This window comes from Mirounga leonina, unplaced genomic scaffold (genome assembly GCF_011800145.1).
Source record: "Mirounga leonina isolate KUSES-001 unplaced genomic scaffold, KU_Mleo_1.0 Mir_172, whole genome shotgun sequence".
Lineage (NCBI taxonomy): Eukaryota > Metazoa > Chordata > Mammalia > Carnivora > Phocidae > Mirounga > Mirounga leonina.
The window spans coordinates 13,734,751-13,749,060 of NW_023270442.1; the positions used below are offsets into that span (position 1 = coordinate 13,734,751).

The 14,310-nt window shown below is 40.6% G+C and overlaps 1 protein-coding gene across 2 annotated transcripts in view; it reads right to left on the reverse strand.

Annotated features, from left to right (window-relative positions):
- Window positions 1-352: 352 nt before the first annotated feature.
- The window catches only part of TMEM50B (transmembrane protein 50B), a 34,831-nt gene continuing 20,873 nt past the window's right edge, over window positions 353-14,310 (reverse strand). For both annotated transcript variants that reach the window (XM_035017622.1, XM_035017623.1), the window contains exons 3-7: window positions 12,676-12,788; window positions 10,238-10,305; window positions 9,551-9,643; window positions 5,570-5,627; window positions 353-1,835 (exon numbers count right to left, since the gene is read on the reverse strand). In XM_035017622.1, coding sequence (XP_034873513.1) covers window positions 1,790-1,835; window positions 5,570-5,627; window positions 9,551-9,643; window positions 10,238-10,305; window positions 12,676-12,788 — 378 coding nt within the window. In that variant the 3' untranslated portion in view covers window positions 353-1,789. The remainder of the gene's footprint in view (window positions 1,836-5,569; window positions 5,628-9,550; window positions 9,644-10,237; window positions 10,306-12,675; window positions 12,789-14,310) is intronic.

Here is a 14,310-nt window from a genome sequence, read left to right on the forward strand (position 1 = left end):
TAATGAAGGGCTCCATCTTTTCTTATAATGTCTGTAAGTGTGGATACAAACATTCCCCCCACCCCTTTTTAAGTGAGTAAACAGGAAAATTAAGTGATTTGCTCACAGGTACAAAATAAATTCATGGCAGAATCAAGAATGGAGAAAACAGCCACTACTTCAGTCGGTCTTCCGGCACGCCCTTCACTAGCCGTCATACCAGCATTTTACACGTCTGAGTAGAATGTATTTCTCTTTACGTCACAAAGATAAACTGTTTCTGTGACGGGGTCCACTTGAATAACTGAAAATGAACAACAAGCCAATTTTTATGGTTCATTTTCTCCAACTGATCTCACAATATTAGGATGTGTGAAAAACAGTATTTATTGCAACACGTGATGAGAGAGCGGCCACCAGTAATGAGCCTTACAAGTTGCTGGAAGCAAAACAAAGTTTACTGACATTTGGAGGGAAACACAACAACAGAGGAAGAAGTAATTAAACAAGAAGGTGTCTAGACAAAGGCACAGTGTTCCACAATCGCTTCATACCCTGTGCACGGTAAACCCGCTCAGAGAGCAGAGAGGGTAAAGCAAGATAAGGCTTGCATTAGAAGCTACATATTTATACCATTGCTATTATTCTGTCTTACAACAAAAGGTGCTATAAAATCCCTCTGGAGGAGAAAAGTGCAACACAAAGCCTGTATAACAAAGGAAAGCAAAAGTAGCAACAAGGACCCAACCATCCCTTTGACGTCTCCTCTCGCAGGAATACACATGGTGCACGGTGTTTCAAACTCAGCAAAAGAAGGTTTCGACTGGAATTATGGACTTTCGGGTTAAAGACATATTCTGCAGGAAGAGTCCACCCAAAGTTTGAGAGCTAGTGCAAAGAGACATTTGCGGTTGGTAACTAAGTGGAGATAACGCCTAATTTTTCACTAGGTCATAATAATTCCCTTTGGGAAGAAGTGCTTTATCTTGAAACTAATTATTCCAGTTTTTGCTATATGGTTCATGCTCTTACACTGCAGCTGTCTCACACTCGCTTGATGCTGAACTTTGTAGCGTCAGAGAAGAGCAGCCCGCCCAGAGAGCCCCACTGGACAGACCGTTGGGAGCTGTTTTTACCCGAAGCTGCTGAGCTGTCGCACAGCCTTTTCACACTGACCACATAAAACTGAGCGCACCTGATCACGCATTACCCCTTCTCAAAGTCACGTTAGAGAAACTGTTTTTAAAAGAGGCTTTCAAACTAGTCCTTCAGGCATTTAAAAAATCTTCATATAAAAGTCCATTTCTTTAATACATAAGAACAAACATTTTTCCTTTTAAAAAATCTCATTTTTAAGCCAAAATAAATTACAACTTGCTGAAATACCCTTGTTAATGGCTCAGTGCTTATTTCAGATGCATGGAGCTAAATTTTTTTTTTTTTTTTTGCACATCTTCAGAAATTAAAGATACTAAAACTAAAGATACTAAAAACAAAACTCTAAGATGACATGAAGATACAACCCTGGCTCAGGGAACAGATCAAGCTTTAAGTCTTTAGGAATAAAAAACTGATACTCATCATCCCATCTATATAGTTTTGTATATGTACATATTAACAATCTATTCAATGATTTTTAAAAAGGACAGAAACTTCATAAAACTATTTCAAAACTCAGAGCATAAAAGTGTCAAGAAACAAAACACTTAATGTACAATCTATCCCATTTGGCAATGTGTAAATTATGTTGAAAGAAAAACTTATCTACAAATATAACAAAACAAAAGGAAATGTGATCTAAGAAGTGCTTTCAGGTCCACAGCTCTTCAGTTCTTCCGAATTTGTAGATCAGAGTGCTAAAAGATATGAAAATAAATCATGAGGAAACAATGCATGGGAATAAGCAACAAAGAATTCATTTTCTAAATATGCTTTGACAGGTACCTCCCTGGTTCCTTTGTATCAATTTCTAAACAAAAAGACCGCAGTGGTGCTGGTCTGAATGTGCTTGTTTTGTACAGCAATTTGTTGACCTTGATGGCTAAACTTGATTAAACACGCTTTCTTAAAGCCTGGAAAGTTATTAGATAGGAAACTTGTAAGGAATAGGGGAATTTCTCATAGTGGCAGCATTAGGGCTCCTTTTAACTCTGGGTTTCTACAGCAACTGAAGAATCTTAAAAACAGACCATGCTGCAATTCTTCGTACATTTTCCATGTAATTACTGTACCAGGAGGCCTGGCAAGGCCGCAGGCTCTTAGCAAAGTGCTAGGAATGTAGGAGTCAAAACAAGGCCAATGGTGCTCACGAATAGAGCTGAGAGCCTGAGGGAGACAAATTCCAACAGCTAAAAAAAATGCTGTCAAGGCGATGCACCTGGTGCCGAGGGAGTGAAATAGAAGGATCCGCCGAGTTTAGAGAAGTCAAGAAGGTCTTCCAGAGAAAATGGCTGAACTGAGATCTAAAAGAAGAGTGGGAATGATCTCAGCGAAGTACGGCGGCGGGGAAAGTGGGAGAGGAGCAGAGAGGTGGGACACGCAAGGACCAGAAACTGAGCTGCAGGCATGTTGGATGTGCTGGATTTGAAATGTCAGCCACTCAAGATAAATAGGACACTGGACACACGGTTCAGACGTGGAGATAGACGTCTGTGACTCATCGGCATATATGCAATAATCGAAGTCCTGAGCATAAAGGAGCTCACTTAGAAGGAAAAGAGGCCCCGACTGGAGCCTTAAGAAACTGCAGAAGTGGAGGGCCAGTGGGTGGGAGGGCCAGCTGCAAAGGAAGCAGAGGCAGAGTGGCTGCACTCCGGTACTGAGAGGAGGCGCCCAGCTGGCTGCTTAACTTGCCAGGCTCTGAGCAGAGCGCACAGCTGATCACGCATTACCAGCCAGTGTAGCAGCCAGTCCCCATGAGCGCAGGCCTTTCTCCATGCAAGGTTTCTGTTCGTCCAACTGTCAATTACGTGGTCTCATCTACCCCCACCAAGGGCTGAATCTGAATCTCAATTTGATCTCTGAACAGTGCCTGTGGCTCCTGGGTGACTCAGTCAGGTAAGCATCTGCCTTCGGCCCAGGTCATGATCCCAGGGTCCTGGGATCAAGCCCCGCACTGGGCTCCCTGCTCGGCAGGAAATCTGCTTCTCCCTCTCCCTCTGCTGCTCCCCCTGTTTGTGCTCTCTCTCTGTGTCAAATAAATAAATAAATAAAAATCTTTTTAAAAAATAAACAGTGCCTAAGATGTCTTCAGGAAAACTTAACTGTATCCCCCAGAAGGTTGTTGGTCACATGCCAAGAAACACGATCACAAGACAGCAGAAACTGTCAAACATCTTTCAAAGCCACGAGTGTCCAGGCCATGGCGCAGTAAGAGGGCAGAGCACAGCGGTCTCCCTGAACTGGGGGAATGGAGCTGAGAGTTCAGAGAGGCCAAAGGGGCTGGAATTTGGGAGGGAGAGTACAGACAGCTAGAGAGGGAGCACAGGAGATGCGCAGGAGGCTCCCCTTGAGTCTTCTGCCGAGTACTGATCAGCAGATGAATGCGAAGAAACTACCCAAGGAAAGGGAAGGAGCCACTCCCAGAGCTGTCACAGGGCCGGGAAGACTTCACAGTCTCCTAAGCGGAGTTGGGACGCCTCAGAATACACGGCACATGAAGGGCACCGCCTTGGTAAGGGGGCGCATCAGTCCTAGCCTCGAGCTGCTCTAGTCCTGCCCTCCAAAGCTTACAAGCAAGACTCAAAAGGCTCGAACTGTTTCCAAGCGACCCAAGTGCACCCAGAACAAAGCTCAAAAATGTTTAAAGGAATGCCAAAAAATCCAGCCCCCCACCAGCTGCATGCAAAGAAGCAAATGGGAGGAAAAAGACCCAAAATGAAGACAAAGTAGCAATAACAGGAACAGACTCAGAACTGACACAATTCAAGGGACCCTGAAATGGTTATAAACATACATCATATGTTCAAGAAGGTGGAGGAGAGCGTGAGCATGCTAAGAAATATGGAAAATCAAGCAAACGGAGATGAAATGCACATGTCTGAACTGACAGGTACACTGGATGGGAATGACTGTGGACACCGCAGAAGAGACTAGTGACCTTAAAGATATAACAGTAGCAAGTATCCCAAATGAAACACAGACAGAAAACAAAAACAAAAACAGAACAAAGCACTCATGGGTGTGGGATGACTCAAGCAGCCCGGTATACATGTAACTGGACTCCGAGGACAGTGGGATGGACAGAAAAAAAATCTTTGAAGAAGTAATGGCAAAAAGATTCCAAATCTGATGAAAACTAAACATACAGATCCAAGAAACTCAATGAACCCCCAAAAGAATAAATATGCAGAAAATTACATCACAGCACATCATAATCAGATTGATCAATATATGTGCTGCCAAAGGGAACACCATAATCAGATTGCTTAAAAACAGTGACGAAAACAAAGTTCTTCAAGGCTTATATTCTAATGATTTTGTGAGGTTGGGGGGGTATAAATTTATAAATGGATGCCTAAAATACTTATCTTTACACTAAAAGACATTCATTCTGAAAAGCATAGGATATGAGCTTAAAATTTTTTTATTAGTAGGCTCCAATGTAGGGCTCAAAATCATGACCCTGAGATCGAGACTGGAGCTGAGATCAAGAGCCAAATGCTTAACTGACTAACCCACGCAGGCACCCCACGAGCTTCATTTTAGGGTTTTTTGGGTTTTTTTTCAGAAGACTACCCCTATAAAATACTTCTAATATTGTTTTATTTTTATTTTTACTTTTAGTTTTCTTAAAAACTTAACAAAAAAATCCAATTTCCTAACCAGGTTTTGTATACGGCATGCATAATATGTATTAATTCTGATTTCTTTCTGTTTTTCTTTTTTTAATAAAGGTACCTGATACGGTTTTTTTTTTTTTTTAAAGATTTTATTTATTCATTTGAGAGAGAATGAGATAGAGAGAGCATGAGGGGGGGAGCGTCAGAGGGAGAAGCAGACTCCCTGCCGAGCAGGGAGCCCGATGCGGGGACTCGATCCTGGCACTCCAGGATCATGACCTGAGCCGAAGGCAGTCGCTTAACCAACTGAGCCACCCAGGCGCCCCCTGATACGGTTTTTTAACAGGCTATGGAAGTAGTCTGAGTTCAAGTCCCAACTCTGCAATTACTTGTCATTAAGTAGGCTCTGAGCCTTATTTCCTCATCTATAAAACGGGAACACCACCTGGTTGGTAAGTAGTAAGTATTTAAGACAATTACATGGGAATTGAAAAGGTGACATATATAAATCATCCAGCTGAGCTCTCAGCTCATAGCAGGACCCCAGTTAAATAGTTTATGTATGCCCTTATACAATAGTGGAATTTTCACCTTTTCAAAGAAGTTCTAAACACTGTAACTAATTCAAGGGATTTATACATTCTGTATGCTGCTCTTATAATGAAGTAACATTTCTGTAAATGTTTCAGGTGTGGTTAAGAAATTAGGCAACTGGCAGCAGCTCTTTCTGCCCACGGGTCCTGTCCCCGTGCTTTAATAAAACCACCATTTTGCACCAAAAAAAAAAAAAAAAAAATTAGGCAACTTACCTAAAAAATATAAGTGCGTTTTGAAAAAACACAGCCAGTCCTGGATAAACATCGGTATCTGCACAAAGTGAAATGGATCAGAAGATTACACAAGGCAAATGGCAGTGACAAAGTATTTGTGCCACTCATAATGACATGCTCTAGATGTTATAAAATACGGCTATTATTCATTAACGCTAAGAAATCTATAATGAAATTGAAGGAAGAAAATGTCAATCTCGTTCTCCCAAAACAAAGGACTGTTCTCACTCTGGATAAAAGACGGTGAACTTCATAGGTTTTTTTGTCTACAGTAATCGCTATGCTTGTAGCTGAGCCAGAACTGCTGAGGAAGCAGCAGCTCCTCCCTTTACTTTCAATGGTCAATACAGCGCTCTCCCCTTTATCTGCGGTTTCGCCTCCCGAGGTTTCACTTATGCATGGTCAACCACCATGCAGAAGCAGACGATCGTCCTTCTGATTTCTCATCATCATCAGGTCAACAGTAACCTAAGCCTACGTCACATGCCTACGTCACTCACCTCCCTCCATTTCATCACCCAGACGTGTTACCATCTCACATCATCACCGGAACAAGAAGGGTGAGTACAGTACAAGATATTTTGAACTTATTATAGTACACTATTATAATTGTTCCATTTTATTATTAGTCATGTGGTTAATCTCGTCTTGTGCCTAATTTACAACTTAAACTTTATCATGGGTCCTTATGTATGGGGAAATCATAGTATAGTTAGGAATCAGTACCATCCACGGTTTCAGACGTCCATGGGGGTCTTGGTACATAACAGTCGCGGATAAGATGGGGGGGAAACTACTATATAGAAATATGAAATGTTAGAAAGGTACACATTAAATTCTTGATGATTTAATAGTCTGTACACTTATTTTCTTTCATGAATTCAGGAGTTTTATTGTGCAAATCTTACAGATACAGAAAGGATCATTTTAATTCTTCATCATGTTCTTTCACTGAATCTCCCCTGAAAGAAAGTTACTATCTTCAAAGGAAGAGAAAAAAAACTGGAAACTATTTAAATTTTTGTGGATTTTTAACTTTTATAAAACTATGAACTGTCAATTAAAAATACTAGACCTGATGAAAAAAACCTTCACTTTTTAGCTTTCGATACCATAGCAAACAATACAACAGCATGGTCAAGAGCTCCAAGTCTGAGACAGATCCCCGGATGTGAATCCTAACTCTACCAAGTGACTAAATGTATGACCATGGGCAAATTATTTAACCTTATTATGCCCTTAAGTTTCCTCACCTGTAAAGTGGGCACTATAACAGCACCTACCCCATAGACAGAGAGTGAGGAATGTATGACCACATAGAGTGCTTAGAACAGTACTTGGCCCATAAAGTGCTGTATAAATGTTAGCTGCTATTATGATTAGTAATAGGTCAAGAAAATCTGTACAGCAAAAGATCTGAACTATGTGTTAGAAATGCTCTCTGAAGTAAAAGCATATTCAGTTTATAAACAGAAAAGTATATATAATGAGTATTGCTGTAGGAATACAAAGATGAAATCCATAATTGAGAAATTTCTCAATGTGTACTAGTTCTTTAAAAATTAAAATACAACCAATGAGTGCACAACATTTACAAACGTTAATACTTCCCTACGCACCTTCCAGAAATGATAATTTATACCCATTTTCATAATAGAAACCAGAAAGTTTCACCTGTTGCTTGAAGTAACTAAGCAGACTTTCCAAGGAAATCAGTAATAGCACTTAAGAGTCAGGATAGAGTGAGATTAAGACACACTTCCCTATATGATTCCATTTATATGAAATAGGCAAATCTACAAAGACAGAAAGTAGCTTAGTGGTTGCCTAGGCCTGATGGAGAAAGGTAATGGGAAGTGACTGCTAATGGGTAAGGGGTTTCTTTTTAGGGTGATAAAATGTTCTAAAAATAGATTGTGTGAGGCGCCTCAGTGGCTCAGTTGGTTAAGCGTCTGACTTTGGCTCAGATCATGATCTCAAGGTCCTGGGATCAAGCCCCATATAGGGCTCCATGCTCAGCGGGGAGCCTGCTTGTCCCTCTGCCCCTTCCCCCACTCTTACTCTCTCTCTCTTAAATAAAATCTTTAAAAAAATAAAATTGGATTGTGTGATGGTAGCATAACTCTAAATATACTAAAAGCACTGAAATATATACTTTAAATGGAAATTACATCTCAGTAAAGCTGTTTTTAAAAAAGCACTTTCGGGCGCCTGGGTGGCTCAGTTGTTAAGCGTCTGCCTTCGGCTCAGGTCATGATCCCAGGGTCCTGGGATTGAGTCCCACATCGGGCTCCCTGCTCGGCGGGAAGCCTGCTTCTCCCTCTCCCACTCCCCCTGCTTGTGTTCCTGCTCTCACTATCTCTCTCTCTGTCAAATAAATAAATAAAATCTTTAAAAAAAAATTTTTTTTTTAAATTAAAATAAAAAAGCACTTTCAGGGACACCTGGGTGGCTCAGTCAGTTAAGCGTCTGCCTTCGGCTCAGGTTATGATCCTGGAGTCCTGGGATCGAGTCCCGCATTGGGCTCCCTGCTCAGCGGGGAGCTTGCTTCTCCCTCTCCCTCTGCCTGCCCCTCCCCCTGCTTGTGCTCTCTCTGTCTGTCAAATAAATAAATAAAATCTTTAAAAAAAAAAAAAGCACTTTCCTTCACATGAGCTTCATACTAGAACTGTGTACTCCGTTAGTATTTTTAATAATTAAAATAACACTTTATTTTTAAGTAATCTTTACACCCAATTGGGGTCTCAAACTCACAACCCTGAGGTCAACAGTTGCACACCCTCCCGACTGAGCCAGCCAAGCACCCCTAAAATAACACATTTTAGATACATTTGATGAGCAGTATTATTTAAACAGTAGCCAACCACTTGTACTAACTTATTTTGTGCCAAGTGAAAAACAAAGTTTCCAAAGATTGAACTAGGAACTGAAGGGGTCCTATAACAGTATTAAAAGGTCAGCTGTGGGTAAGAACAAGGAGATGTGACAGTTAAGCAGAGTGACAAAGATTCTGGGGGTAGAGGGGTCAGAAGATGAGTAAGTGGTGTTACGTGTTATCTGAAACAGACTCCTGTCTTCGGAGTGAAGAGAGAGAAAGGGGTTCTTCTGGGACTGGGTCCTGCCTCTCCACCCACCCTGGAGGAAAGCTATGGTGCCTGGAGCAGCTGCTCAGAACGGTGCACTGAGAGCTCACGCCACTGAGTGGAGTGAGCATCAAGTTTCTGCATGAAGGCTACACACACATATTCAGTCTTACCCCTAAAAGCCTCCCCTGCACCTATGCCTGAAAAATTCCAGGCTGGGTTGGAGAGAGGAGGTATCAGTGGAAAGATATCGGGGTTCACACCCGTGAGCAGAAATCCTTGAGGCAAGGTATGTTTTGGAATTCAAAAATTTGCACATTTAAGAATGGTTAACACAGGGCATAAATATTACAGAGCACCCCAGCTCTGTTTGGACCAGCATCCACAATCAAATACAACCACATTCTAGCAAGAAAATACATGAATACTTATTCAATGGAATAAAGACCATAAGGAGCCCCGTCAACTTAGGTCAGGTTTTGCTGCCAAGCTGATTATAAAAAACCTGACTTTCAGCACTTTGTGGATTTTAGAATTACGTATAAGGTACTGCAGATCTGTACAGGCTTCTCACTTTACCACTTACAACCCTCAGTAAAAGGACCTCTGGTATAGAGCCTGGCTGTCCAGGGTAAGGAAGGAAATCAGACACTCTAGAGATGTCCAGTTACCTGGTCTTGTCAGTGGCTTAGATTCCACAACCAGGCTATCCCACTGCAATCAAGGACCCCACTGAGAAGTTTTATTAAACAACTTATGTATCTTCAAGCTAAGTGAATAGTTAGACTAAATTTTACTCCAGGTGGGGTTGACGACTAAGCTAAATGTAAAAGACATATCTAAGTCTCTATGAAAAAAAACAGGAATAAATACTTACTTTGGGTAACATATGCACCAAAAAGAATCCACATGGAAGCAATAAGTGACCCAAACATCAACATGAAACCAATGAAGAGCCAAACTCGAGCACCTGCATGAAGAATAGGCTTTACGATTTCGCTCATTTCTACAGCTGTCTGAAGAATGCATTAACACTGGAAACACTACTATTCTAACACATGGTATGCATATCAAAGACAGTCACATATTTGCATACACCTGCTATAACAATGAACTGAATGAAGATTTAAAAGATGAACAATTAAAGGGGTTAAGCCATACTTGGGAAGAGAAAAAAGGAGAATCACCTTTCTGTGGGCTAGAGAAACCCTGGCAAACTAAGCTAGGGGAGCTTCTAAGTAATTCCATGACTAAATTGAGTAATTGATTAATTAAATCCTAAAGTCATCATTAGCTTTGCAGGAGGAGTAACCTGGAATCCAAGAGCCATTGATTTTAAATAGTAACATTTTACTTATAGACTATGAGCAGTAAAACATGACTAAAGTAGTACTTCTGGCGGTGACTTTAACTTCATTAAGGATTTAAATAACACCAAAACTTTTTTTCAAAGTTAATAAAAAAAATTTTACGTAATCCTAACTAGTCCTATATAAAGAGACTTTTTTCTCCTGCCTTCAAATCCCTGTCTGCCAGTGCACTTAAAACTCAAAAGTGCCTTTACCTGTTCTTCCCAAACAGCCGCTTTCATAGCTGTCCCCCCTCACTTGAGCGTTGGACACAGCATTTATCCTGGAACAACACAAGATCATCTCATAAGCTCGCATGCTGCTAAACCAATCGCAGATATTTACATAACATTTAAAGAGAAACATTTCCGAATTAAAGTCAGTCTGAAAAACAAACTGAGGGTTCTAGAGGGGAGGGGGGTGGGGGGATGGGTTAGCCTGGTGATGGGTATTAAAGAGGGCACGTTCTGCATGGAGCACTGGGTGTTACATGCAAATAATGAATCATGGATCACTACATCAAAAACTAATGATGTAATGTATGGTGATTAACATAACACAATAAAAAAAAGATTAAAAAAAAGTCAGTCTGAATAACTGAACATATCTTTTAACTTAACAGATATCCTAGTGGATAGAAATGTTACTCTCTACCTAAACTACACCCAGAAAACATAGTTAATTTTAAGAAATTACTATCACTTGTCTCCAGAGATTATGGAAGAGGGGTCAATTTTCTGATTTCTTTGCCTATTTTACATTTATACACAAATGACTCAGGGTGAGTCATATTTTAAGGTTCTCATTATAATCAAGAGTTAAGTTCCTCTCTGTGTTAAAAGTCAAGTGATTTTCTCTGATCCATTTCTCAAAGTCACACATTTGATCTCTATATAATAAACAGGCTCATTTTACTCAGCCTCTCTTGCCATTTTTGTTAGAGCAAGATGCATTTACAGTAGAAATGTAGCCTCTTCTCAGCATCCTTAATGGATGTAAGTAGTTCCATCTTCTACAATTTAACTTTTTTTGAAATATCTTGTTTTTAGAGAGAGAGAGAGAGAGAATGCACGAGCAGGGTGGGGAGGGATGGGGGGAAGGAGAGAGAACCTTAAGCAGGCTCCGCATTCACCGTGGAGCCCAACGGGGACTCAATTTCACGACCCTGAGATCATGACCCGAGCCAAAATCAAGAGTCAGACACTTAACAGACTAAGCCACCCAGGCACCTGCACAATTTAACTTTTATAACTCTTAACAGTATAAGGAGATTACATAATCTTAATATTTTAACATAGTCCTTAAAATTAATAAAAGATATCCACAGAAAGTTTCCAAACTCTTTTATGAAATGAAATTTAACAGATAAACCCAAAAATGATTTAATAAAAAAGAAGAGTCATAGACCAATCTCATTAGAGGCCAATCCTGCCCTCCCCCCAGCTACTAGCAAACACATTCAAACAACACATTAAAAAAAAAAATTATACTCCATGCTAAAAGTTCTATGTGTTACAATACTCAGGGAATGATTCACTACTAAAAAGGAATCTAGAAATGTAACATATTTCGTTAAATCTAAGATACCACTGATTTTTTAAGATGCATGAATATTTTTTTTACCAAGAAAGAAAAAAATATCAACTGGGGGGCACCTGGGTGGTTCAGTCGGTTGAGCATCAACTCTGTCTCAAGCAGTCTCCCGGCTGAGCACAGAGCCCAACACAGGGCCTGATCTCACGACTCTGAGATCATGACCTGAGCCGAAATCAAGAGTTGGATGCTTAACTGACTGAGCCACCCAGGCGTCCCTCTCTCAAATAAATCTTTAAAAAAAAAAAAAAAAAAAAGTTCTCTCTCTCCCTCTCCCTCCTCAAAAAAAAAATTACATATATATATAAAATCAATTGTAATTATAAGGTAATACTGGCTATAAGCAGCACCCACATTGGGGCGCCTGGGTGGCTCAGTTGGTTGAGCATCTGCCTTCAGCTCAGGTCATGATCCCAGGGTCCTGGGATCGAGCCCTGCGTCGGGCTCCCTGCTCAGTGGGGAGCCTGCTTCTCCCTTTCCCTCTCCCTCTGTTGCTCCCCCTGCTTGTGCTCTCTCTCTCTCTGTCAAATAAATAAAATCTTAAAAAAAAAAAAGAAGCACCCTCATATTCAGAGATATTCAAATACAAAAAATAATGTCAGGACTGATAAAATACAGTAACTGACCAGCTTAACAACAGTTTAAGAAGAAAAATCACGTGATAATCTTTACAGATGCTAAAAAGATATGTGACTAAATTCAACACTCATTCTTTTTTTTTTTTTTTTAAGATTTTATTTATTTATTCATGAGAGACAGAGAGAAACAGAGGGAGAAGCAGGCTCCCAAGGAGTGGGAAGCCCGATGTGGGACTCGATCCCAGGACCCTGGGATCATGACCTGAGCCAAAGGCAGACACTTAACCATCTGAGCCACCCAGGCGCCCAACACTCAGTCTTGATTTAAAAAACTTAATATAATGGGGAAAAAATATATATATTTATCATGTTAAAGAAGAACCCATCAATTAAATTAAAAGTTACTTGAAATAGCATTAAACTATAAGGAAAACATGTTTGTCGGAAAACGATCTTGAATTAAGAATCACCTTCATACTTACATGAAGAAAGCCAATGTGGAGAACACGCCACACGTGTGAAAGGCATGGTTCAACTGCTCTGGCTTAGGGTACACCACGGCAGCGTCAATCATTATCCACCAACCTGTAAAAAACTGGCACAAGAGCCCAAGTCATTAAAATAACACTAACAATGGGCTCAGCATGAAGTTACTTGCTCTTTAATATTCCTATATTTCTACAGACCATATAAATGAAACATATTTCTAGTCTGAGTTCTGGATGTGGAAATATAACAAAATAAGAATCCCTTGTTTACTTACTCTTGATAGCATTTGAGGTGAACTTACCTAATCAAATCTGTGTAACATTCTGAAGTTCTGCTCTCAATGCAAGATAAAAAATTTGTTATCTAGAACAAATTATCTGCTTCTTTTGCCCACCATAATTACATGCACTGAAGCTCTCTCTTTTTTAAAAGATTTTATTTATTTGAGAGAGAGAGAGAGAAGGCACGTGCCCAAGAGCGGGGGGAGGGGCAGAGGGAGAGAGAGAATCTCAAGCCGACTCCTGGCTGAGCACAGAGCCCAACACAGGGCCTGATCTCATGACCCTGAGATCATGACCTGAGCCGAAATCAAGAGTTGGATGCTTAACCGACTGAGCCAGTCAGGCGCCCCTGAAGCTCTCTTAACTAACCTCCAGCTAACCAGCTCCTGATTACCTGATGTGTTTCATTCTCTCCAGAGAACATTCCTTCTTAATACACCCAAGCTCTTCTGCATCCACAAATGAGTTGTATGCTTACCAAGGGTTAGCTGTCATGTCTCCAAAACTATTTAAGCCTGCCATAGTTTTGGTTTTTTTTTTTTTAAAGATTTTATTTATTCATTTGAGACACAGAGATACAGAGAGAGAGAGCATGAGCAGGGAGAGAGGCAGAGGGAGAAGGAGAAGCAGGCTCCCTGCTGAGCCAGGAGCCCGATGTGGGGCTCGATCCCAGGACCCTGGAATCATGACCTGAGCCGAAGGCAGATGCTTAACATCTGAGCCACCCAGGCGCCAAGCCTGCCATAGTTTTAATCGATTATGTAGTTTGATTAAATAATGTGTAACTGACTGAACATGAGTTTGTAAAATGTCATGTTTCTCTATAAACTAAACTGAAAAGATTTTGAGAAGCTGCTAAAGAATTTCAAGGACAAATTAAGTGCAGGTGAAATGACCACAAAGAATAAAAAAAAAAAGTAGAAGCTTCACAATTATCTTTAATTCCTGCTCTGGGTTATTTTTTTTTTCCTACTGGACTTCAAGTACAGAACTGTATACTGAAAGAGATACGTTTTTTTTAAATGTAATCGATACTGAAATTTGCTTCAGAAACAGGATGATGGACCGCTAACGCAAGACTGGTCGTGATTTGTTTTGAAGCTGGGTTATACGAACATGGGATGAGCAGGGCTCCTTACACTATTCTATTTTTGTTGACTGCATATGCTCCACATGTTTTATAATAAAAAGCTGAAAAAGAAAAAAATGTCCAGAAGAAGATGAAGCAAGAGTTTCCTCCACAGAGTTCTTGGTCTCACTCCCCCTCAGAGCTGCCTCTGGGGATAGGGGGCTGGCATCCCTTCCCTGGAGCACCGCAGGGTTTCAGTTCCAATGCAGCCTTGGGTC